At 37.5% G+C, this 26,556-nt stretch overlaps 1 protein-coding gene across 3 annotated transcripts in view; it reads left to right on the top strand.

The window, feature by feature from the left end:
• The window catches only part of LOC113175391 (broad substrate specificity ATP-binding cassette transporter ABCG2-like), an 85,473-nt gene extending 61,696 nt beyond the window's left edge, over positions 1-23,777 (top strand). For all 3 annotated transcript variants that reach the window (XM_077803243.1, XM_026379664.2, XM_077803242.1), the window contains 11 exons: positions 1,749-1,885; positions 5,096-5,247; positions 6,661-6,765; positions 7,357-7,604; positions 12,100-12,182; positions 15,265-15,354; positions 17,048-17,172; positions 18,793-18,947; positions 21,054-21,143; positions 22,016-22,101; positions 23,567-23,777. In XM_077803243.1, coding sequence (XP_077659369.1) covers positions 1,749-1,885; positions 5,096-5,247; positions 6,661-6,765; positions 7,357-7,604; positions 12,100-12,182; positions 15,265-15,354; positions 17,048-17,172; positions 18,793-18,947; positions 21,054-21,143; positions 22,016-22,101; positions 23,567-23,714 — 1,419 coding nt within the window. In that variant the 3' untranslated portion in view covers positions 23,715-23,777. The remainder of the gene's footprint in view (positions 1-1,748; positions 1,886-5,095; positions 5,248-6,660; positions 6,766-7,356; positions 7,605-12,099; positions 12,183-15,264; positions 15,355-17,047; positions 17,173-18,792; positions 18,948-21,053; positions 21,144-22,015; positions 22,102-23,566) is intronic.
• The last annotated feature ends 2,779 nt before the right edge of the window (positions 23,778-26,556 follow it).

Here is a 26,556-nt window from a genome sequence, read left to right as displayed (position 1 = left end):
CCTCACTCTCTCCCTTCTTCCCTTTTCTCTGCTGATCTTTATTTCCAGACTCTCATAAGCCAGGCTCTTTCAGGTTTGAGGAACGCAGTTGTCAGCAAGAGTAACAAAGTGTAAAGAAATGGACTCCTCCTTTTGCAGGTTGTGCAGGATAAGGGAAGAAAAATGAGATGAAAGAGTAAATTTTATAGTTGACCACTCCATATGGAAATTTTACTGATTGGACATTTGTAGATTGGGGTGATAATGAGCCTTGTAAAATGTGGCGACTCTGGATTAAGCCCCTGTGACCTGCTTCCTAGAGGCAATGGAGAATGGGGGTACCACTGGCTGCTGCTTTCTGTTATATTTGCTCATATTTTTTATGTGAAGTGTATTATGTTTAGAAGAATAACCCTATGATGCCATTATTTTCCACTTTTTTGTTTTTAATGAGTGATTGAATTGTCATTTCTTTGGCTGTTTATTCACTTTACTCTCTTTTAAAGGCACTCACTGCCTTAAGGTGCTTGCTTGGATTTCTAGGAAAAATATACAGAGGCACTATTGACTTATAATTCATATAATCTAACTGATTGAAATAATCTTTAATTTTTTAATGTTATATGTCATTTTAATCATTATAGAACTGTAGAGAAGGTCTGATTACTCTAATGATTTGATTTTTTGGATAATTACTATAATAATATAATTACAAATACTGTTCACCTAGATTTCTCAGTTGTTAACATCTTCTCCCTTGATTAGTACAGATATTTTTTTACTGAAATATTTTATATAATGTTATATGCCATTTCATCCTTGAGTACTTGCTAGGAATCTAGAAAAAAATAAGGATATTTGCCTACCTTACCACAATATAATGACCAACTAACAAAGTGAACAATATTTCATATCATCAGCTATGTCAAGCCCTTATTCATTCACATTTCCCAAATCCTCTCCAAAGACATTTTAGAGTTTAGTTATCAATAGATTCAAGCAAGGTCTGTGAGTAGCATTTGAATACTACCTCTTTGAAGACTCTTAATTTCAATATTATTTCCTACTTTCTGTCTCCCCAAACCTTCCTAGTCCCTTCACTACACAAATGAGCATTTAATGTTTGCAAAGATTGAGCCATTTGTCCTGTGGAATATCCCATCTTCAGGATATGAATATCCCATATTTTCTGCATATGTCTGAAAGTGTGATTTTAGAATTCTGCCGTGAGTCAGGGTGTAGACTGTACCCATTGTCAAAGCATTATGGTGATTGGACAGGTACTGATATGGTATGTTGGAAAGTGAACTTTCCTGTCTGAGTGCATCCTATTCTTGTAAGTCTACCTGGGGACTTTGGGTGGAAACAGGAGTGTTGATAAAAGACTAAAAGTTTACTACAGTTCCATTTCCTTTTCTCCTCCTATCTTTTCTTCTGTTTCAGACTATAATTTTACTGTTAGGGCCATTTCATTTTAATATTCTAACTTCCTATCTTAAAACTAAATATTTGTCTTGGTGAGAAACATTCAGAACTGTTAAAAGCATGGGCTTCATATCAGGTCCAGCCAGTGGGCAGCTTCGCCCTGAGCCTCAGTTTACTCATCTAGTAAAAGAGAAACTTCCTCCTTCTCCCAGGTTCATTTACTTCCTGTTTCATAATGAGGATAGTGAGATAAAGTTCTCTAGCAAGATAAGCAGAGCTTAGCTCACCAAATGATAGTTAGATCATTGTCATTCTTGTTGATAATGTAATCATTTGTGTTTTAGGTTAGATCTGGAGAAGAAAGAAAAAAGACCAGTATAGCAATGGGGCTGATCACTGATCCTTCCATCTTGTTCCTAGATGAGCCCACAACTGGCTTAGACTCAAGCACAGCAAATGCTATCGTTTCACTCCTGAAAAAGTAAGTGCTATCGGAATATGGTTGTTTCATTAATTTAATATCTGGTCATGTCTATGTACCATGTATTCTTGGCGAAAGGGATTCAGAAATGAACAATATAACTTGTTCCTTCTTTCTTGAAAACAAATAGCAGGAAGTGATTAAAAGAAAAAAAAGTTGAAACAAGAGCATATGGAAAGATGGCCATGGTGGTCATGGGGAGCTGATTTAAATAGCAGGAGGGTCAGGGAAGATCACAACATGTGACGCATGAGCTGGGAGTAAATGAGTGAGACCAGCTGTATCTGCAGAAAAGAGTTCTAGTTGGAAGGAGTGATCTAGTGACCCCAAGATAGAGCATGCTTGATGTGTGTGGAGCATCAGAGAGGCCAAAGGGACAGAACCCAGTGACTCTGAGGAGTGGATATTGGTTTCTGCAGTGTCATAACAATACCACAAGCTGGGGTATGAGCAACAGAAATTACTTTTCTTATAGCTTTGGAGGCCAAAAGTTGAGGTCAAAGTGTCTGCAGGGCTGTTTCCTGTGAGGCCTGTCTCACTGGCTTGTAGATGGCCATGTGTGTCTCTTCATCTTAATCTCCTCCTAACTGGACACCAGTAAGATGAGGACCATCAACAATCTCATTTAATCTTACTGCCCTCTTTGAAGACTCTATAGACAAAGGAGCCACATTTTAGGGTACTGGGGTTAGGATTTCAACATATGAATTCTGGGGAGACCACATAGTTAGAATATAATGTGAGGTAGAGTTGGGCTGATGTCACACTGCATAGACCTCATAGACAACTGTCACTAAGGGATGTGAGAGCATTTTGAGAGTGTCAGAGCAGAGCAATGGCTGTGCAGTCAGTCCAGGGTGAGTGAAGGTTACCAGGGAGGAGCTGCTCATGGTGAGGAGAAAAGGGTATGGACCAGGACAGGGATTGAACCAGGATTCTCCTGGAGAGGTGGAAAGAAGACCTTGGGTTCTGGATCCGTTTTTAAGGGGAGTCAACAGGATTGACTCAGATATTGGATCTGGGTTATAAGGATTGGGAGAATAACTCCTAAGATTTGGACTTGAATAAAAGGAAGAAGAAGTAAATGAAATCATATTTTCTTTTTATCAAGAAAGCAGCTGTATTGAAAGAAAATAAAATTATGGCATTTGCAGGTAAAGGGATGGAGTTGGAGACTACCATGCTAAGTGAAATAAGCCAATCTCCAAAACCCAAAGGCCAAATGTTTCCTCTGATATGTGGATGCTGAACCATTATGGGGAGGAGGGACAGGGGAGGAATGGAGAGAAGATACAGGAAGATGGGATAATATTCCAATTGTCCTGTTTTGCTTATGAATAAGGAATCCTTAGCTACTTCTTTTATACGTTGTGTTGAAATCATTAATCATAGGGTCTGACTCTCTTGGAGGCAGAATAACTTAGGGTATCCTGATAGCATATGCTAGTTACTTAATCAAATGTGTAAATTGAAGTGATTTTTGTCATAAAATATTTTTAATAACAAGATTTCCCTTTACCCCCATACACTAACAACTAGATTTCCAGACAGGATAATCTTCCTTGGGAATATGGCTGCAGTAAAAATTTATAGACTAAGGTTCTCCCCACAAACAACTTACCTTTATCACCCTAAAGTGTTGACAAAACCATTCATATACTCTGACCATTCCAATTGACTTTTCATTTAGTCATATATCCCTGCCCCATTAATCATGAATGGATAGCTTCAAATTATCAAGTATTTTGTTTTTTTATTTTGAATTTTTAAAAAATTATATTTGTTCTGCTTAGATAAACTTGACAGTAGAGTGTATTTTCACATATTATACATACATGGAGTGTAATTTAGGATACCATTCTTGTGGTTGTATGTGATGGGGAGCTACACTGGTTGTCTTAATCATATATGAACACATGAAAGTTTTGTCTGTTTCATTCAACTGTCTTTCCTATTCTCATCCTCCCTCAATTTCCTTTATTCCCTTTTGTCTAATCCAATGAAATTCTATTCTTCCCTCCCCACCTCCCCTTATTGTGTGTTAGCATCCACATATTAGATAGAACATTCAGCCTTTTGTTGGGGGCAGGGTTTGGCTTATTTTACTTAGCATGATAGACTCCAGTTCCATTCATTTACCTGCAAATGCTATAATTTTATTTTTCTTTATGGCTGAGTAATATTACATTGTATATATATACCATATTTTCTTTATCCATTCATCTGTTGAAAGGCACCTAGATTGGTTCCATAGCTTAACTATTGTGAATTGATCTGCTTTGAACATTGATGTGACTGAGTCACTGTAGTAGGCTGATTTTAAATCCTTTAGGTATAAAAGGTTCTTAACAAGGAAAACATACACAAAAGCAAATAAAGGTGATATTTTTAATAACATTTTTAACAGTGATTTTGAACATTTTTTAACTATAAATAATAACTCCTGTGAAATGATAGTTTAGTACTGTTTCTGCCATGGGATAGATCAGACTTTAAATCTCAGCATTGTCCTTCAGTAACATTGTCTCCTTGGCCAGTCACTTGATCTTATTTAAATTATATCTATAAATAGAAGGAGACAATAATATGGGAACTGTGTTATAACAACATTGTGAAAATTGAAAGAAGGTAGTAAGCACTTATTAATGTCAACTGAATTATCAGGCAAAAAGATGAAAACAATCCTAAAGAATCTGAAGATTTAAATGATCAATGAGAACTGGTCATATGATCATTATTTTAATATGTAGTACATATGTAGACCTGGACTGCTTGTTAAAAATATGGACACCCTAAACTCACCCTGAGAGATTCTAATCCAATATCTAGGAAGACTGTCCGAGAATCTGCATTGTCAATGAACTGTCTAGTGGATTCTAGACTGTTGTGTATCATCCTTAAGAGACCCTACGGTTTATTTTATTTTATTTTTTTATTTTGTGGTGCTGGGGATTGAACCCAGGGCCTTGTGCATGTGAGGCAAGCACTCTGCCAACTGAGCTATATTCCCAGCCCCAGCTCTAATACTTTAATGAAAACATTTAGTTCAGGTTCCCCAAGTGTCATGTAGCTAACATGAGATGAGAAGTTCATATGAGAAAAATCAAATTAAACTCTGGACAAATGTTTTCACCATACAATAAAGTATTTTATTAAGAAGGGCAATGTTCTGATATCTAATGACTCATTATTTTCCTTCCTTCAACTTAGCATTTCTGAACAAGGACGAACTATCATCTTCTCCTTCCGTCAGCCTCAGCATTCCATCTTCAAGCTGTTTGACAGCCTCACCATATTGGCCTCAGGAAAGCTAATGTACCACGGTCCTGCCCAGAAGGCTTTGGAGTATTTTAAATCAGCAGGTGTGGTTTTCAGGCACTAGATCCTTCCATCATAGACTCCTGGGGGAGGACAGTGAGGTGGACAGGAGGGCTGCTTGGTCACTGCATAGACTAACGGGTGCCATCACTCCAAAACATTTTTGGTCAGTTGGTGTCAGGAGTTGTCTTCATTTTTCAGTGTTTGCTTATTGTTTAGGTCTCTTTCTTTCTTCTCCCCTCTTTGAGTATGAATGCATGTGTGTATTTGTGTGTGTGTGTGTGTCTGTGTGTTTCTTATGGGCCTACTTCCTAGTTATGGTGACCATTCCCTGAGAGTTCAATAATTAACTGGTTGGACTCACAGCCAGGCTTTTCAGCTGAACATTTTTGGAAAGACCCAGTATCATTCATTTTCTTCTAGACCATGCAACAGATAGTGATGTTGTTCTACTCTTATGAGGGCTCATGGAGATGCTCATTGTTTCCTAGTAATATTAAATTGACTTGAGTGGGTGTGAGTTATTATTAGCCACTGGAATGGCTGGTCCTAAGTTTGACTTGGGTAGGCAAATATTTCTGGGCTCCCATGTTTTCTTTCAGATTGAATTGTGTGATCTTTTTAATGGCTCATACAATCTGCTTCATTTTAGAAACATTTAGAAATTAATATAGATATTTCTTCATGACCCCAAATATAGTTCTAAACATTTACTAGCTATATTAATATTTTAGTTTATTCTCAGCCACTTACAATTAAGTATGTATAGGTTTGGAGAGTTCAGAGGAAATACTTAAGAGTCTGGTCTCAGGCCAAGTTTAGATAATTGTGCCGGAAGAAGTTGAGGTGAGAGTTTGGGTGTGCTGTGCTGGTCATGTTCTCTCAAGAATTCAGTTCTGGGAATTTATTGTCTATTTTGAATTATGGCAGTATGATATGATAATAATAATTTGGACCTCTGAATTTAATAGGTGGAGAAGTAATCTTGTTGACATGCATAGTGCCATCCCAGCATTTGCTTCATGAACTCAGAAAACACAATGAACCTGGACATTTTTTTTCTTGTATCTAGATTTAAGAAGTACTGATAAGCATCAGTTGATCCCCATAAAAAAGACGAGGATATTATGTTCTAAACAGTCCAGGACTGGTTACACACACACACACTCACACACACACACGTGTATATGTGTATTGTATATGTATTATATATATGTATTATATATGTGTGCGTTTATGCACACACACAGGATTAAGAGACAAAGCATGTTGAAATATTATATGAATGAACAAGAGGAAAGTATAAAATATAAAGTGAGGTGAGAAGAAAGCAAGAACATGGCAGAGAAAATGTTAGATTTGTCTTCCCTAGCCTCACTTCCCTCACTCTCTGGAAGTGAGTAGTTTTTACTTTTCAAGCCCATCAGGTTGAGTTCTTTGGTTGCTTTGTTTTATAGGTTACCATTGTGAGCTCCTCAATAACCCTTCAGACTTCTTCGTGGATGTCATCAATGGAGACTGCCCTGCTGCGGTGACAGCTATGCAAGAGGAAGGGGGTGAAGGTATTGTGAATAGCTTAGATTCACAGGTCTTTGCCTGGTTGAATTGGCTGAAGTTTAGCAATGTGGTGGCTCGTTAAAACCTGGCTCTCTGAATTCCTACTCATGTGGTGTTGTGATTCCAGTTAACAGATAGACTTTCTTCTCCATAAGAGCTATGGATGTTCTTTATTGAATTTATGAATGACCACTTCTGTGCTACTCTCATTATAAAAGGTGTTTTCATTAAAAAGAAAATATGATAATTTTTACATATTTTTAGAAAAAGAAATTGAAACTCATACTTTTGCACATAGTAGAAAATAAGGACCAACTTTTTAAAAATTAAGACTTATAATTCTGTATGGTAAGGAGTCTATTTTAAGGATTAGGGTCCATATACTTAGGAAAAGGTCTGTGAGTTTGCTCTAGCCATAAGTTCCAGACAGAAGTCATTTTTTCTGATGTGTAGAGCCATGACAATGCTAGTGATTTTTCTATGCTTAGCTTTAAAATTTAGGTATTATCCATGAAAAGGATCACAGAAAAATGGCTTTAATTGTTTGACACCTATTAATAATATTTCTCTTTTTTGTGTGTGCTTTTATTCCAAAGCCAATGAGACTGAACAGCTATTAATAGGAAGACTGCCAGTGATCGAAGGATTAGCTCAGTTTTATAGCAAATCCCCCTTCTATAGAGAAACAGAAACTGAATTAGAGAGACTTTCAGGTGGCCAGCATGGCAGGAGCCCAGCCTTCAAGGAGATCACCTATGTCACCACCTTCTGCCATCAGTTCAGATGGATTTTCTGGCGTTCATTCAGAAACTTGATGGGTCGTCTTAAGCCCTGGGGAGTTGAGGTAATCTTAGAGATTCTTTTAAGTTTGCTGTGAAATATTCATGTGGATGCAATTTGGTTCTGATATAGTCTGCTTCAAGATAATGTGTATCTTCTACCCACCCTTCCATTTATTTGTCATCCTTACTCCATTTAGGATAGAGAAGCAGTCCATAAAACACAATTAAGTTTTCACATCTAGAAAGGTGTTTTTTTTTCAGTGATTTCTTGGAATACATAACTCAGAATTTTGAACCAGACAAATTGTAAGGGAACATCTCAGTAAGAAATTTATTTTTTTTCAATAAATGGAAACTAAAGGCAACAGAATCCATTTTGGGGTTTTCTAGTATCTGTCTACTTTCATTCATTGATTCATTCCACAGCTTGAATGCAAGATCTTGAGTTGTATTTTGGGGAATCTAATATGGTAGTGGACAAAGGGAGTTAAAATGACAACCTCTGCTCTCATGGATTTTATTTTCATATGAAGACAGAGTGATGATGAGTGAAGTAATACAACACACAGCATGTTAGATTGCAGGAGGGACTATGCAACAAGTTCAGGCAAAATAGGGATAGAGAAGGGGAAGAGAGAGGGCAGGAGATAGGGAAAAGAGGGTTGGTTTGCATTTGAAATTAGGTGGTGAGGGAGAGCTAGTGGCTTTGAATACATCTGCAAGTACCTTGGACTGTCCACTCTCTGAGGAAAGAGCCTGTATGCTAACTGTTTTCCTTGTAATTTCCTCCTCATTGAGAGATTCTAATGTTTGGAAAGCACTAAATATCTTGAAAAGTTTTCAGTTTAAGCACAGGTAGTAACCACACTTAACAAGGATATTCACTGTCCCATTAACTCTCTTATCTAAGATGTGATGACGTTCTTTTCTCCTTTTGATTGGCCTTTGGTCATTGTTGATTATTACTCCTAAAGGTTATTTTTCTTTTTTGCTATTCCCAACTCCTGTGTCACAATAAAAAGTTCATCAGTCCATCATTTATAAGGAAATCAATTTAGCTAGTTACTTGGAGGTTGTTATTTTTATTATCAATCATTGAGTTTGAGTACTGAAAGATGGCCTGTTATAGGTTCTACTGAACTGACTTTTTAACATAAGAACCACAGTTTTCATCTTTCAGTATTGTCACCTTTCAGGTGTATCTGAGAGCCTGTTCTTGTTTCAGTCATGCTGTCAGTTGTGCCACATGTTTTTGAACTTTTCATTTATCATTCTGTCAGAACATGGCCACTTTTGTGACTATTCATCAATGGTAACATTTTATTCTCTGAGAATAGATTTGATGTTTTAGAATCATGCCAGGTAAGTTAGATCCGTTAACTTGGATCACCCATGGTTCAACAGTGGGGTGATATAAGGAGTTGATTCTTTAGTGTGTTTTCTGTGTGAGGTTTTTCGTACTGCCTCTAAAAATGATGGATCTGCCAATGTGCAGGACATTGTGTCTCATCCAGGACCCAAGTATGAGTTATGGGCAGGGCATGAATAGACCATGGCTACTTGGTATACACCAGGATTGTGCCTATTTGGGATCTTGGCTTCATTAAGGCACAAACACCAGGCCCACAGTCTCCAGGTCACCTGTTCAGCCTCATCAGCAAACTCAATCCCACAAAAGGAATTCCCACAATGTTCAGAGAAGTAGCCATCTCTAGAAGAAGGGTAGAACCTTGAAGCTCCTGGAGTTTAGCAGAACAACTCGTGTTAAAGTTTGTGAACACTGAAATGTTAGTGTAGGAGTAGGCAAACCCTTTTCAGTAAAGAGCCAGATGGTAAATATTTGGGCTTTGTAGGCCCCATCTGGTCTGTCTCATGTGGTCAGCCCTTCCAATTTTAACATGAAAGTGGCTGTAGCTCATACATAAGCAAATGAACACGGCTGGGTTCTCAAGAAACTGTATTCATGACTATGAAGTTTGAATTTCATACAAATTACATAGTGCAAAATATATTACCTTTCCCCCTCCCACTACTAAAAAAAGGGGTAAAAACCATTCTTAGCTCATCAACTTAAAAAAAAATAGGTGTTGGGCCCCATTTTGCTTGGGCCATAGTTTACTTGGCATAGGGTTTGAAATCTTGTATGATTTTTATTTCTCTAAGTATTGATCATAGAATTGTCAAAATATTTATGACTTCCTACTGATAAATCTTGTGTCTCTTGATGTATAGCTGTACTTTGGTTTGAACTAGATATATATATGACTTATACTTTATCTCTAACCAGAGGCTGTTTTTGGAAGATTGGAAAGAATGATGATCTTTATAAGATTTATTGTTCAATTATAATGTCAAACATTTCCTGATCAAACCAATTTGGAAGACTTGTCATTAATCTCTTAGAAAGTCGTTGTTTTCTATGAGCATATTAAACATTTGACTGTGGATTCATTTTGCTAGTAATTGCACAAACTTCTCTCAGAACATGTCTTGAGAAATACTCATTAAACACATTTGAACAAAAGCAGAATAAAATATTGGGACGATTTATTTATCGAATCCTTCTGTTCAAAACTGAGACTGGCGGCCACATGCACAAAGCTCAGTCATTTGCTCCATTGTGCAATTTCATTTTCCTGGGTTTTTTTTCTTTCTTCATGTAAGAAAGAATAGCACAGGTACACTTTGAAAACCATGACATGATCATAGGATTCACTGATTTGCCAGTATGGTAGAAAACCGACTGAAAATAAAGAACAGGTGATGTGTTAGTATGATATCAGGTGTGGATGCAAAAGAAACAAAGAATGCAGAACCTCTGGATAGCAAGACTGAATATAAGTTATCCTGAGTGAAGTATAGACTGCTGTGTACCTGTGTGTCCTGCACATTGGCAAATCCATCAGCATATATTTTGGAAGCTCTTTCTACTGACATGAAGTGAGTGTATTCTGAGGGTAATGAAGACGTGTCAGCAGAATGAATTTTCCCCAAAATTTCTGTCTTATGTTGAAGGAAATCTTATGAGTAAAACATTTAAATAATGACATTTCCAAACTGTGGTCTTCACAAACCAGCTTTTTCAGATTATGATTTAGTTTTTCTATTCTGGCTTGCTGCCTGCCTAAAATATTCTTCACAAACCATTTCATGTGTGGATACAATTGTAATATTGAGTATTTTTTTAACTTTGAAGTTTTCAAGATATATGGTAGGGTATTTTGTTGTCTCTAGACTTCCAATTTCCTACATTTTTATATTTAACTTGTGAATCATTAGATGTGGAATTCCTCAAATAAAACATGACAATGTGACCCTTAACCTTTTGTTGATTCAAGTATCCCTGAGATAATTTTTATCCTTAAAACAAAAGTGGTGCTGGCCCAGTAACCTTGGGAGTTGTGCACAGACTGAGTAGGTGAGGATGGTGAGGAGCTGTTAGCTCAGGTGGATGTGTTGACTATAAGCTTCACTGGCTGAGGTTGAAGAGAAGCAGACAGAGGAGATGGTAATGAAGCACTTGGGTGTCCCCAGAGAAAACTGGCTGAGTGCTTTGGTGACCATGACAATACAGTTTCCCATGGAGGACAGAGGTTGAATAGGTGGGAGCCAACTTACAACTAGTCTTTATCATGAAAAATACCATTGTCAAAATTTGTGTGTGTATGCTTTTAAAATGTTGTTTATTCATTTTGTGGTGCTGGGGTTAAACCCAGTGTCTCACACATGCTAGGCTAGCATTCTCCTGCTAGCCCTGAAATTTCATATAAATGTAATTTAGTTATTTATTTTTGTGGTTATAGGGATCGAACCCTACTAACTGAGCTACATCCCCAGCCCTCATTTATTTTTAATGAGTGTAAAGTCATCTTGTTTTCAGTTGAACCTCTTGAAGGATGAAACTATCTATGCATGTGCACTGGCACAAAAGTTAAGAGTTCCATTCAAGACTGAACTCTTACCCACTTGGATGTTAGTTTGTTCCCCAAGTGATTTTCTGCACCAGTCTGCCATACTGTGTAGCATTTGCATGTCCAGTACTAGAGCTGGGGCTTGGACTGGCCATTCCTGGTGAACACTGGAGGGATTTCCGCCTGTCCAATAGTCTGCTCTATTTTCCTGTCAGTTCCCCAAACGTTTTTAATTTGGTTTGGAAAGTAGTCTAATAAACACACATAATTTTATCTTCTCCCAAGGTTTGACCAAGTCATATAAAGTGTTTATCTTCAGAGAGGGTTCTGATTATGTAGACATTTATTGAATCATAATAAATGATGTGGAAAGCTGGGTGTAGTAGCACAAGCCTATAATCCCAGCAGCTCTGGAGGCTGAGGCAGGAGAATCATGAGTTCAAAGCCAGCCTCAGCAACAGAGGGGCTCTAAGCAATCCAGTGAGATCCTGTCTCTAAATAAAATACAAAATAGGGCTGGAGTGTGGCTCAGTGGTTGAGTGCCTCTGAGTTCAATCCCTGGTACCAAAACAAATAAACAAATAAATGATGTGGAAAAATTTTTACCTGTAATTACAACTCTATTTTCATTTTTCTTTTGGAAAAGATATTCATCATATTTATGCTGGGACTGTTAATAGGTGTCACTTTCCTTGGACTAAAAAATGATTGTACTGCAATCCAGAATAAGTAAGTAAATTTAAATACTGTTACATTGTTCAAGCTTATAAAGAGCCAGTATGAATTTGAATTTATACTAAGAATGGGATAAATGTCATTGTTTTATTGGGGGTGGAATGAGAACATTGCAAACTGAGTGGAAGAGTTAATTTCCTTTTTTTCAAAGGTATGTATGTAATGGCAAGTAATATACAACATAAATGTTGACCTTTTATCCATTTTTAAGTGTATAGTTCAGTGGTATAGTTGCATTCACATTGTGCAACTATCACCACCATCCAGCTCAAGAACATTTTTTCATCTTCTCAAATGGAATCTTCATAGCCATTAAAGAATAACCCTCCATATCCATCAATCCCAACCCCTTGCTACCACCTTATAATTCTGTCTCTGAATCTGGCCACTCTAGGATCCTCATATACATGGACTGATACAGTAGTAGTCCTTTGATACCTTATTTTCTTTAGCATTATGTCCTTAATAATCATCTAAGTTGTAGCACATGTTGGAATCTTTTTTCCATTTTAAGACTGAATAATAGTCCATTGAATATATACTACCTTTTTTATTATTCCTCTGTTTCTGAGAATGTGGGTTGTTTCCACCTTTGGGTTGTTAATAATGCTGTTATGGGTGTACAAATATTTGTCTGAATTCCTGATTTCAGCACTGTGATGTAGGCACCTAGCCTTGTTGGATCAAATGATAATTTTAATTTTTTCAGGAATTGTTATGCTGTCTTCCACTGCAGCTGCACCATTTTACATTTTTACCTGCAGCACATAAGGGTTCCAATTTCTCCACTTCCCCACCAGAATATGTTATTTATTTTTTTCTTTCTTTAAAAAAAATAGATGTCCCCTGGATCTTTGGAGAAATATTTATTTGAATTCTTTGCTAATTTTCAAATTGGATTATTTGGGAAATTTATTGTTGCTATAGTTGTGTTGTAGTTTTTTATATTCCTGTATTATGAATCCTTTATCAGATACATAATTTGAAAATATTTTCTTCCATTCTGTGGGCTCTCTTTTCACTCCATTGATAGTGCCTTTGATGCATAAATGTTTTAAATTTTGATGTAGTCCAGTTAGCCTATTCTTTCTTTTGTTGTTTGTGGGCCAGTTTCCTTGATATGTTTTGATTAGTTTGACTTGAGAATTGTGCTCATTTCTGCCCAGCTGTGCTAGGGAAGAGGGATAGAATGTTTAGAGAGTAGGGAAGATACCCACAGATGTGACAGAAGTTATACAGTTTATTCAGAAATACTTGTGGGGGAGGTCCAGTTGCAGTGGGCTGGTGTACCTCTGCTGCACTCAGTGCTGCTGGGACTTCACCAGAAAGTAATGCCTCTTATTTGTCTCCACACTGTTCATTGGTGGCTGCCTGATGAGCAGCTCACTCCCCCCTGTGCTCTGGTCTGCAACAGTTATTGCAGGGAGGCAAGTTGGATAGGTGAGGTTATAGAAGCAACGACAGTACCAGCATTAACTTACTTTTCTCCTTGTGTTACTATTGTTACTTGGGGTTGTCTTGTGTACTCAGCTCCTGTGTTCTCACCAGAGAAGATTTTAAGCAAGTTACAAAACATAGTAAAAGTTTAACATATTTTACTAAGAAAGAAAGCACCCCCAAGTAACATGATAAGTTTTCTCAAAGATGATGAGTTTTCTTGACCACTTGATTTTATTGGTTTATTTATTGAGCTCAATTTTTAAGGGGAGAGAGGGAAAGTTGTTTAAAAAGTCCCACCCACGTATCATTCCTCAGCTGTGATGTACAAACTACATTAGATTGCTAAACCTCTACAGGGCATGCTTTTATCTATGGGCATTTAAGTGAAACCTGAGGGAAGAGGGAGGCTATAATCACAATGATATTATAATGATATGCTAACAACAGAAGTACAACTCTGTCATACTGGCCTGGCTGACAGGTTTTAATTGGAACTTGTTTTACAGAACTTTTGGTTGGTGGAATCTTGTCTTAATCATCCTGCTTTTCTATAACTTGGAATCTCTGGTCTGTGTAAAGGTGTAAAGGTCTCATTTCCTCCCAACCAGACCTGGATCAGGATAATTTGTGTGTGTCTCTTTTCTTGCATATATATATATATATATATATATATATATATATATATATATATATTTAAGTGTAGATGGACACAACACAATTCCTTTATTTTTATGTGGTGATGAGGATCAAACCCGGGTCCCTCCTGTGCTAGGCAAGCGCTCTACCGCTGAGCCACAATCGTAGCCCCTGTGTGTCTCTTATCTACAGAAGAGTCTTTGTATACCCATCTCTTAGCCCTGGGAATAACTCTGGCTGGCCTTGGGTAAATTTTTTCTTAAAGAAAACATGTGAGGTGTTAGCACTTAGGCTCAACATAGGAATTAACCTCTTAGCTGCTTATGCCCACCACCCATGTCTATCTACCATCTATCACTTGCAAGACTAGCATCCCAAGGAATAACTGTCAAGGAACAAGAGTAAGAAAGTAACTTTCAACAGGTAACATTAACTTGCCCTAATTCCCAGCATAGGTGAGAGAGAGCCGGGGCACCTCAAGAATACATTCATACACACACACACACACACACACACACACACATATATAATTTTTTTGGCTAGGGCGGTTCTCATTGTTCTAACTTGTTTTTTGGAACAAAAAGGGATTAAGTGTATAGAAATGGCTTTAGTGCCCTCCTTTTTCTTTAAGGATGATATACAAGCGTAGGATAGGCGGGTAGGATTTGAGATTTCCTGTTACATGGATAGTACTTAGGTCAGTGCAGTGATTGTTACCTATGGAAATGCCCTTAAAAATTTCATTTCTTGATGAGACTTTTTAATAGCTGTGTCTGAACATAAGTGCTCAGCAAAATGTCACGTACCTCAAAAACTATGGAGGCACCACTATGGAGATAGAAGTGGGGAGAGACCCCGTGGAGTCACATGTACCTGTTTTAACCTGTATTTTTTAAAAAGTCTATTTAATGTTATATCATTACAGTTATAAAAGTTCTGGGGGTAAAACCTTCCCTAATGGTATTGAATTGACAGTAGGGCTTTTGTTCCTCTTCTGCAGAGCCTGGTCACTCTATGTGCTAACTGTCTTCCAATGTGTCACGAGTGTCTCAGCCAGGGAGATCTTCCTGATGGAGAGAGATCTTTTTATGTGAGTAGGTTTCCACTCTGGGAAGTAGCATCAGACCCTCTGGTCAAACTGATAACATTCACAATTGAGCCGAGAATATAATCTGGGAATATTGTTTGGTTATAGTTAAAGCTTCATCCCGGGGTTTCTTAAACTGACTTCCAGACCACTCATGTATAATTGAATCAAGCCTTTATTGTAGCATACCGATGGCAGTTGACCAGAACATAAAGCTGTTCCCCTGATCAGCCCCAAACAATTTCAAGGGCACTCTTTATAAGCCTGAAAAACACAAAAGGGATGTTAGGGGTCCAGCCAATGCAAGCAAGCCAGGTTACAGAAGTGGGAGAGTGCAGTCAAGCGGCGGGAAGCCTAACCAATCACAGTTATCCCAGTCACCCCAGTTACAGGAACAGAGCCCTGTTACCCTAGTTACAGAAACAATGCCCCATTAGGTAGTTCTGCATTCTTAAAGGTTTCTATAGCAAAAGGAAAAGGACATCTTGCCCTGGTCATGGCCCTTCTACTTGGCATGGTTGTTTTACAGGATGAAGTCATAAAACAAAATGGAGTCACATTTGCTTCTGCTATCACAGTTTTATTTCTTAGTTCGTTTAACTGACAAATGCAAATTGTATAGACATGTAAAGTGCAATATGAGCTTTTGAAGTCTGTATAGGGATTGCTAATATTAACGGAGAAGAGGCACTCAGGGATGGACTGGAAAATCAAGAGTTAGTGGGGCCTGCTACTGAGGGAAAACAGAGTTTCAGTGTTAGATGTGGTCAGTGAATTCCAGTATTACAGGGAAAATAAGCAATAAAGGGGCTGAAATTACCTTTTTCGTTTTTAGCAAGTAACAGGGTCATGATGGCACCTGTGGGAAAAGTTTAAGAAGCTTGGTAGAGATTTAATGCAAATCGGAGGTGGGAAGTAAAAGTGATAAAGAATTTAAGAAAGTATAGTCCTTGGTGGATGAAGGAGTAGAAGTGGCCAGAGGGCAGCCTTCCAGTAAAGAGCTGGCTGGTTTTGTCTCTTCTGTTTTCAAAGATGGAAGAGATTTTCCCATACTTACATTCCAAGGGCAGGAATCATCAGAGGGAAGGAATGAAGACACTGGTGGAAGAGTTTGGAAATACAGGATATTTCAGGAAGAAGAAAGATGAGGATTTGGTAGCTGACGGGGTGGCACATTTGAGATGTGATCATTGAAGGAAGAAGACTTTTTTTTTTCTTTTGTAACATGAAAGTAGCAGAAGTAAAAGGATTTTAGGGATGTGCACTTACATTAAGGCTTAGGAAAATATCAGTGTCACATTCTTCACATTCAGAATTGGGGAGAAGAAAAGCCTGTGCTGCCACTGAGATTGGGCCCTGGAGTTCTGCTATTCAGACAGCCTTAGAGGACAAGCAAGGTCTCAGAGGAGAGTGAGGAGATGCAGACTGTGTCCCTGGAGGGGTGATGTGCACTAGAGTGGGCGGTGGCAGGAGGGGTGCTGTCATGAGAGCTTCACAGCAAGAGCCTTGAGGGGCTGATGCCCCAGGGAGGCTGCACCTGAGGAGGAGAAAGGCATTAACCAGGGATCATCCTGGAGCCTATTGGCACCTACAGTGTCAGACCTGGAGGCAGCAGGAGTCTGCACAACAGCATCTCATTTGGGCTGTGCCTTCTTGGACTAATCTGGGATGTGTGGTATGTGTTTTTGTTCTGTAGACTTGAGTACATCAGTGGATACTACAGAGTGTCATCTTACTTCCTTGGAAAACTGTTATTTGAGTTCCTATTCAGGAGGTTTTTTCCAAGTTTTATATTTACTGTTATACTATACTGGATATTAGGTAAGTAATAAGACAAAGATGTGTCTTCAGTCTTAGCTATGAGCTGATGCTAATTTCTAATTTCTCTTTGTAAGCATGTTCATGGTTCTCCAAACTGCATACCCAGCCAAAAGCTATTGAAGCATTGTATCTTCTCTAATAAAGCTGCTAAATGTGGGCCTTGTTCAGATTTTTTCTAAACAAACTTTTGTGCATGTGTGCGGGAGGGGTGTACTGAGGATTGAACCTAAGGTATAAGCTCAGTAGGCAAGTGCTGGACCATTCCATTTTAGTTTTACTTTAATATGAGACATTTTAATCTTGGTAAATTTCCAGGCTAGCCTTGAACTTGTGAACCTGCTTCCTTGTTCTCCTAAGTAGCCTGTTTTCAGGTATATGCCCCCTGTAAGCAGTCCAACAAACTCTTATTAAAACTACATTTTATTGAGAAATGCTGTGTGTCATATACAAATATGGAGGGAATTTATAAAACTCTTTGAGATTGTGCTAGAGGAACTGGAATATTTATTGCCTATTTATCTACATTTCTTCTCTGTATCTCTACATATATCTCTATATGGAGATAAAATATAGATAGGTAGGTAATATCTCTAGAATCCATAGAGATATGTTGAGAGGGATAAATAATCAACACACACATACATTCTCTCCCTGTCTCCTTCTATGGTGAAAGAAAGATAGTGACTTTTAAAGAAGGTTAATTTAATAAAAATACTTGTTTGCAGATATAGACAGATGTTTGTGCATTATGCTCAGGTTTCCTTCCAGTTTAATTGCATGAATATTTCCATATCTCTCTCTCTCTCTCTCTCTCTCTCTCTCTCTCTCTCTCTCTCTCACACACACACACACACACACACACACGTGCACACATAAACACAACAGAAATATCTATTTTTGACAACACATGAGAGTAAGAACCATTGATAGAGCATAAATCTTCCACATTACAAATAAAAATTGCATCTAAAGAATGTGTCATGATAACTAAACCCCCAGACTCCTGTTTGGTATTCTTGAAGCTGTTTTAAAATCTTCACACTATATGACCCAGAACATTAGCTTTATTACCATTTATAAAGTAGTTGCTTAACCTAACCCATTCTCTATCACAGAGCCATGTGATCGTTTGTCTAGGGAAGTCTTCCCTTATGGAGAAAATCTCTCTCCATTTCCCAAGATACTCAATCCACTTGTGGAATCCCAACCCCAGTTTCTTCAATAATGCAGTTGCAGCAAACAGTGAACAATGTGGAGATGTCTGGGTACATGAATATGCTCTTGAGTCTCCTTAGAATGTAGAATTTTAGCCATTTGTGTTGCCTGTGTCTCTCCACCTCAGTATCCACCTCTGATACTGTTCATAACTACATGTAAAGGAGAGTAGGTGTTACATGGAAAGGTCCTTCATCAGTAAATGTACAAAAGAACTGTGATAACTTTGTGCAGTTACAATGAGGGGAAAAAATGAAGTGGTGAATCATGATAGTTGGGTCATGTTTGTCTTCTTTTCATTCTGATATTAGTTGATTGGAAAATTGTAGTGTTCTTTGCATGTTGAACAGTCTGAAAGACAAGGAGACCTAGACAGCTGCACTGACCCCTTCTTTTCTTTCTGAGGGCTGAAACGGGGGATAACAGCTTTCCTCATCACAACGATTACCACTTTGATGGTGGCTTATTCCACCACTGCCATGATCCTGGCTATAGGAACACGTGAGAATGCAGCATCTGGAAAAACACTTCTGGTGACCGTCTATTTTGTGTTTATGCTGGTGAGTGGGAACTGTGCTTCTGTGAGAGAGAATTTTCACCTTGTTTCTTCATGCACATTCACCTTGATAAATTGGAACTTGATAATCCAGAGGAACTATCATTGGCCCATTACCTCATAAAAAAGACAAGTTACCTGCCTGCCTTTGATGCTGGTATTAGAGATTTGCCAGCTGTTTACCCACAGCAGAGATGGTTTGGTTGGACTCACTACTCTCCAAGATCAGAGCAAAGCTTCAGGAGTGTGCAGCATGAGGAGTCTAACTTGAGTTTTAAAAATAGTGGAAAATGTCCAAACCTATATATTAGGCTTGGGTTTCCCCCCAGTTTCATTGCATTGAATATTTCCATCTCTCTGTCTCACACACACATAAAAACACTAGAAATATCTATTTTTGACAACATACCAGAGTAGGAACTTAAATCTATAGGTCAATTATTTCTGGATTCCTGATGATCTCTTATATCAATATTTTTTCTGATCTTGTTTTGTTTTCAATGGTTACTTAATGGTTAAGTTCTAATCTTACATGGCCCTAAAGTTTGCACTCACAGTGATGAATCAACAGGTAAATGGAACTACTTACCACTATGACATGAACTAAACAGGAGTGCCTAGCCATTAATACGTCCTTTCTGCTACAGTAGGAAAAGATGCCTTTCAGTGATGCATAATTAGTAAAAGCACTTGCCAAAGTTTAATTCTTTCCTTTCTAGATTTGGCAACTACCAATGTATATCACTGAGAAAGTATTGTCTTATTTATATTTCCTATATTATCCTTCAGTAAATGAAGTGTTCTTCAATAAATTAAGATGTTTTGTTTGCTTCATTTGGTGCTCTGACTGATTAACTTGTAAACATTTCTATGTGGCAGTTTAGAAACCGATCATAAAACCACATTTTATTTAGAGATGCTGTTGTATACTAAGCACATTGGAGTTTTCAAGAATAAATGTGTAGGCACAGCACAGCACCGGTCATTGTTTTGCATATCCCAAGGCACCTTGCACCAGTTGAGTCAAGTGTTCTGTGTTCCTCAGAGGTGTCTCTTTTTTATCTTGAGCATTCTCTCTTGTCACCTCCATTGTCATACTGCTTTCTGTTAGCTTTAGATGAATGTATTGACTGGGGTTTCTGCTGTACTCCACTACATTATCCTCTTTATCAATTTTAGGCTTTGGGTTTCCTTAAGCCTGCATTCTGAACCCCAAATTACTCCAAAAGTCATGGATATACTGCACAGACCCTTGTGAATAACAAATCATATCATATGGAAGTAGAGAGGGATATGTGATGCTCAGGATCTCTGGTATGTTCCTAGATGGTCAGCTTTATTAGGAGAACAGATAGTGGTAATGCAATGTCAATATTCAATGTAGCCAGCCCTCATATCTATGGGTTCATCATCCAAAGATTCAACCTGCCACAGAAATATTACAAAACAAAAATTGTGTCTGGACTGAATATGTATAGTTATTCTTTTCTCATCTAAGCCATAATGTTTAAACCACATAGCATTTACATTGTGTTAGGTATTTACATAAGACATGGAAATGATTTAAAATATGCAGGATGTATATATTTACAGCATAAAGAATGTACCTAGGTTACATATAAAACTATGCCATTTTTAAAATAAGGGACTTAAGCGTCTGCAAGTTTTGGTAACTGTGGGTGAGATGGTGTGTCCTGGAAAAAATTCCTCAGATACTAAGAGATAGCTGTATTTCTTAATCTTCCATTGTGTGTAGTTACAAAGAAAGCTGATATCATAGTCCTGATAATTAAGAATCCTCCAAATAAGTGAAACATATTATATAGATTATAGGCTTATTTCCACAAATCTTCAAAATAATTGAAACATGTAATATAGTTTATACATATATTATCCTTCCTTTAATATCATAAACTGCCTCATTTATGCAGAGGCATAGACATGCAAAGAACAAAGATTATTGTTTAGAGTAAATGGAAAGAATTTCAAGAAAGTGTAGATCTTAGCAGAGATGTTTTTAGAAGGTTGTGGAGTTCTTGTAGAGGGCCTTGCCCAGGGTTCCTCATGAAAACACTAAACCAGTTCTGATACTTGGTTTTTCTTTTCATAGGTTTTCTTGGGTATGTCATTGAATTTTGAAACCATGGCACCTCAGCTCTCCTGGCTTCAATACGTCAGTATTCCTCATTATGGCTATATGGTAAGTTGTCTTCATCTGCCATTGTGACTGGGTTCCTAACCTGGGAACAAACAAAATCAAGCCTGACCCTCTCATTTCCAATCCATGAACTGTGACTGTCTACTATCCAGGAACTGTCTTTCAGGAACAATGCATGAATATTTCCTGTTAGCCTTGGTAACCACAAGGTCAGGGATTCATCTGAGGTTTTTCTCAGTCACCTCATTGTTTGAGGGAGATGAAAGGTGAAAAATATTTTCAGAATAAAAGAAGGGTGGGAGGCTGGAAAACAGCTTATTCTAAAAGGCAAATTAGAAGAGAAACAAAGACCATGAAGTACTCATAGCCATATTGGCTTTGGCAAGTTAATTGGCTCCAAAGAAAGCTGTGTCTTAACACAGTACAACCAAATTTTTAACTACCAGACTTATAACTGGTTTTGATTGAAACAAACAAGAAAAGATCATTACCATAAATCAACAATATTCATTAAGCACCATTGCATTATTTGGAATACATTGTTTGTGGGGTTAAAATATTGGGAAAGAAGAAAATAAATAAGCGGTAATAACAACCAGAAGTCTTTCTTCTTGGCCAATTTAAAACATCACAACACTAGGCCTTTTGAGGATTAATCTGGAGGATGTAACTGAGATACTTCTTTAGCACTTTTGTTTTTCTCTTTTGCGGTACTAGGGAGTGAACCCAGGCCCTTGTGCATGCTCAGCATGTGCTCTAACACTTTGCTATATCTCCAGGCCCTTTTTCTTTTATCTTGACACAGGATCTGGCTAAGTTGAGTTGCCCAGGCTGACCTTGAACTTGCAATTCTCCTACCTCAGCCTTTGAAATTTGAAAGTGTTTACCTTGTCCTGTTCCCCCTTGTATTACAGGCTTTGCAGCATAATGAATTTTTGGAACAAAATTTCTGTTCAGGACCCAATATAACAATGAGCAACTGCGGTCCCAGCTTTTTGATGTAAGTTTGTGTTCAGTGTCCTAAAGGATTTGATTACTTTCTACTGTGGTGTGATATTGAAAGTCTCCTGGGCTTAGAAAAAATTTGAGTCCTTCCAGGGTCAACAAGAGTTTCTGAATCTATGTTTTCTCACTCTTAAAGTAAGCCATGGTGCACTGGTAATGCATGGGAGCATGCTGTGTATGTATTTGACTGCAGTCAAAATTGTATTTAATGTGGAGAATTACCTGTTTTGAGCTTTTGAAAGATTGATATTTTAGTTGTGGTTTTGAATTAACAAGAGAAAAGAGAATGCCAGTGTGTTAAGCTCATAGATTTTCCAAATAGTATTAAAATAATTCTTAGTAATAACAAATTTTTATTATTAATTACTGATAGGAAAAATTCTGTGAAAATTTTCTTTCTTTCCCCCTTAATCCTGGTTTGATCTGGGTGTGACATCTTTGTAACACAAAGTCAGTGGCACATTGCTGGTCAGGATGAAGTGTATGGGAAAAGAAGGACCAAATAAGGAGCCACCATGGGCTTCACAATTACATAAGGCTCATCCTCACAAGGGGAAGGAGGAAGCTTCTCTTCAGCAAAGAGAGGCCATTGATGTTTTTGAAACTTCTAAATTTGAAGAGATGCACAGAGTGGCAGCAGGCAATAATTGTGGCTGCACCACGGTTTTTTTTTTTTTTTGTTTGTTTGTTTGTTTGTTTTTTTGTAACAGCCGTTTTTCTAAGCTGTGGCAAGAACACTTCATCCTGCTCTGCTTCAGCTGCTTTTGTAACCTGTAGCAAGACATTGCATCCTGCTCTGCTCCAGCTGCTACTTAAGATCCTACTCTGATTCCTGGCCCTGAGGGTAGCTTTCTGTAGCTCAGTATCTGTGATGCTCATCACAGTCTTGGTGCAAAAGCCTCCAGAGTATAACTCTGGCTGCAAGCCTTTGCTCCTCTCTGATCCTAGTTTTATAATTCTTAACCTGTGTTCTTTGAATGGCTGTCTTGTGAGAGGAAATATGGGGATCTTTGATCATCTTAGCAAGGGCCACAGGTGTCATCAATTAAAGCTGAGGGTTCCCTACCAGGAGTATGTGAAAAATTATCTGAACAATATTTCCTTTGAAGAGAGTAGCATTACAAATTTGGAAATTAGTTCATCTTTGGAGACTAGAAATTTGGTTCATAGTATGACTGCAAATTTGGTTTAGGTTGTTAATCCTAATTTTCCTCTTTAAAATATGTGTAATATCAATACCCCTTTAGATTTTTTTAGGGTTTAACTGAGTGTTTAGATGCAAATTGCTTGGCATGGTATCTCGAAAAATTGTAACCATTTAATGATTGTTAATTATTAGATATGAAGGGATAACGCCTGGTTAACTGTAGGCTTCTTGGAAAAAGAAACAGTAAATATATTGAGTAAAATTTCACAGATACTAGGAATGAAATTGTAACTTTATTTGTGTTGAATTTCAGATGTACTGGCGAAGAATTCTTGATAATTCAGGGCCTCAATCTCTCACCTTGGAGCTTATGGATCAACCATCTGGGCTTGGCTTGTATGATGTTTTTCTTCCTCGGAATTGCCTATCTAAAAATGTTATTTCTTAAAAAACATTCTTAAATCCCTCTTTAATTTACTATGAATTACCCTCACATTAAAAAAAAGAGAACCTTGATTTATTTTAAATACCCAATAAAGATTTTATATTATTTTCTGACCAGTTGCGATCAACAATTATTTTAATTAGAAAAAATTCACAAAAATCATAACAAGCCATATTTTACGTGACAGAACCAAGCAAAATACTGATGCTATTATGTATTGTATAATAGTTTATCTCATGAGACAGGAGTGGAGAAGAAATCTAGTCTAATTTATTGACCTGAAAAAGAGGAATTGAATTTCAGAAACTCTTGACAAGTTGCCAACATCTCTGATATCAGTTTTCTCATCTTTTTAATAAATAGGGAGATTACTATCACTCCAATTTTAAAAGTTTGTGACTGTGTAATTTTCTATTAATTAATAACATATATGTTAACATCTGAAGAGATCTCAAGATGACAGAGGATAGCTGAATTTCCAATTGCTCCTTGGCTTGGATACAAGCAGCAAGGTAGGTGAAAAGGGGGAATTCACTGAAATTCAGTGTTGTACAGTCAGAGTCTCATAAAGACTCAGAATTTTGAGTGCATTGAAGAAAGAATAAAAAAAATCATTGGATTCAGGCTCTTTGTAGAAGTTGCAGTGTACCTAGTTCACCATGGAAAGGAGGGAAAATACAAACAGAAACACAATGGACCAATTTGTCAAGGGAAAAAATTCCTAGATCAGAAAAACAGTCTGAACTTAGCTGGTCCAGAGACTACACAGCAAAATGGCATTTAAAAATGATCCATTTTGTAAGTGGAAAGCGGAGAGCTGAGACTAGAGCCATTTTGAAGAGTTCATGCTGCACCTTCTGCTACCGGAGCATTGGAGATTGTAACAAATACTGCCATACTGTCCTGGAGAGCATCTACTGGGTGGTCTAGGGTTTACCTAGCAGAAAGTGATTGAAACAGGCTCAGAAAAGATTATACCCAGGGAATTCAAGTAAGAAATATGGAAAGGAGTGCTATTTGCTTTCCTTTTGAGTCTGGACATTCACATGACCAGCTGAAGGGGACTGGGAAATTGAACAGGTGGGTGTGAATACACTCAGATGCTAAACCTATTAAAGGCATATTTGTGGGCAGCAGAGTGAGTGTGCCTAGAAGTGGGTTGGCTCCCCTGCCCTATAAATAGAATTCTTGGGAAGCTCATGACATCCAGACTCCACGCAGAGACTGGCATCTAGAGGTGTGTTGATATAATCACTCCAGAGATTATACCACCCTTCAGAGTCACTAAGTCCTAATTAGACTAAGTCCCAGCTGCTTAAACTGGTAAGAAGAAAAGCTGAAAGCCATCTCTACCAGCTTTGGTTTTAGACCTCTCCAGCTGACAGCTACATGAGCAACAAAAAGAGGAAGGGGTTAACAACCCCCAGACCTCCCTCTCCCTCTCTCTTTTCCTCCCTTCTCCCTCCCTCCATAACCCTAGAAGAAATGAATAGTGAGATAGTTGGACATAGGTAGTGACCATTTAGCCTCATTGACAGTTTTGAATGCTTCAGTGAAGACAGTTCTTTCATTTTTCATTTAGAATATTTTCTTTTGTTTTTTTTTTTGTATTCCAAAATAATAGTTTATTTTGTTCATTGTACATGATTGGTGTTTAATAAAAATTTATCAAATGAGTGAATATTTTTTAAATTTAATTTTCAATGTCTTACATGTTTACAATTGCTAAGGAATTTTTTAATTTTCTTTTTTGGTGTTCTTGCTGTGCTGATTGGTTCATGGATATATATACATGTATTTGTTTCTTTTTTCTATTTTTATAATAACTAATTTTTCCTTGTCTTTGAGGGTAGGATTTTTGTTCATTTTGATTTTGTTTTCTTTTTATATTTTTTCTCCTTTCTTCTCTACTAACAAAATTCTCTTCTTTCTTTTTCACTTTACTTTGTTTTCTATTATTATTATTATTATTATTTTTTTTTTTTGCGGGGTAGGTACTAAGGATTGAATTCAGGGACACTCAACCACTGAGCCACATCCCCAGCCCTATTTTGTTTTTTATTTAGATTCAGGGACTCACTGAATTGCTTAGCACTTCACTTTTGCTGAGGCTGGCTTTGAACTCACAATCTTCCTGCCTCAGCCTATCAAGCCGCTGGGATTACAGGCATGTGCCACTGTGCCAGGCTATGATTTATCATTTTAATGTCCTCTACTTGTTACATCTCTATGCATTCTCTCTTTTCATATTTTGAACATTCTAAATTTTCTTGTACCTTCCTACCACATTTTATTTTCTCTTGATGAACTATGTTTTTAAAATCCTTTAGAACTATTTGGTTTATATTCTTCTGTGCCTACCATTCATGTCAAGTTATTAGTATTGTGGATGGCATAATTGACATATGCTGTTCAATGCTGATCTATTTCACAACTATTTATTGTTTTTTGCTATTGGAAATTTCTAACCCCATTATTCCTGTTTTGGTGGTAATTAGTATTGTTAATGTCATAGTAGGCACTGGGCATATATTTTAATACTGTATGTTATTTCTTTTGATCATTGCTATTATTTGTTTCCCACTTTTTTGAGAGGTTCAGGGAGTCTACATGGACACTATAAATTCACAGGGCAGAGATGCAGCTGGTGAACTAAACCCAGCCAAGAGAGAGTGCACCTTGCCCCACATATAAACTAAGCACAGTGAAACTTTAGTGATAATTTAATACAAAGAATAATGGAGACAAAACCCCAAAACTAATGATCAAGTCTCAAGTAAGAATGGGTAGGGGAATCCTTTGGGTCCCACTCATGGACATTCACTCCTACAGAAAAACAGAATTAACAAAAAAGCTGT

This window comes from Urocitellus parryii, chromosome 10, assembly GCF_045843805.1.
Source record: "Urocitellus parryii isolate mUroPar1 chromosome 10, mUroPar1.hap1, whole genome shotgun sequence".
In the NCBI taxonomy this organism is placed as follows: Eukaryota; Metazoa; Chordata; class Mammalia; order Rodentia; family Sciuridae; genus Urocitellus; species Urocitellus parryii.
The sequence above is the reverse complement of the archived record's forward strand: the minus strand, read 5'-3'. Positions and strand labels throughout refer to the sequence as shown.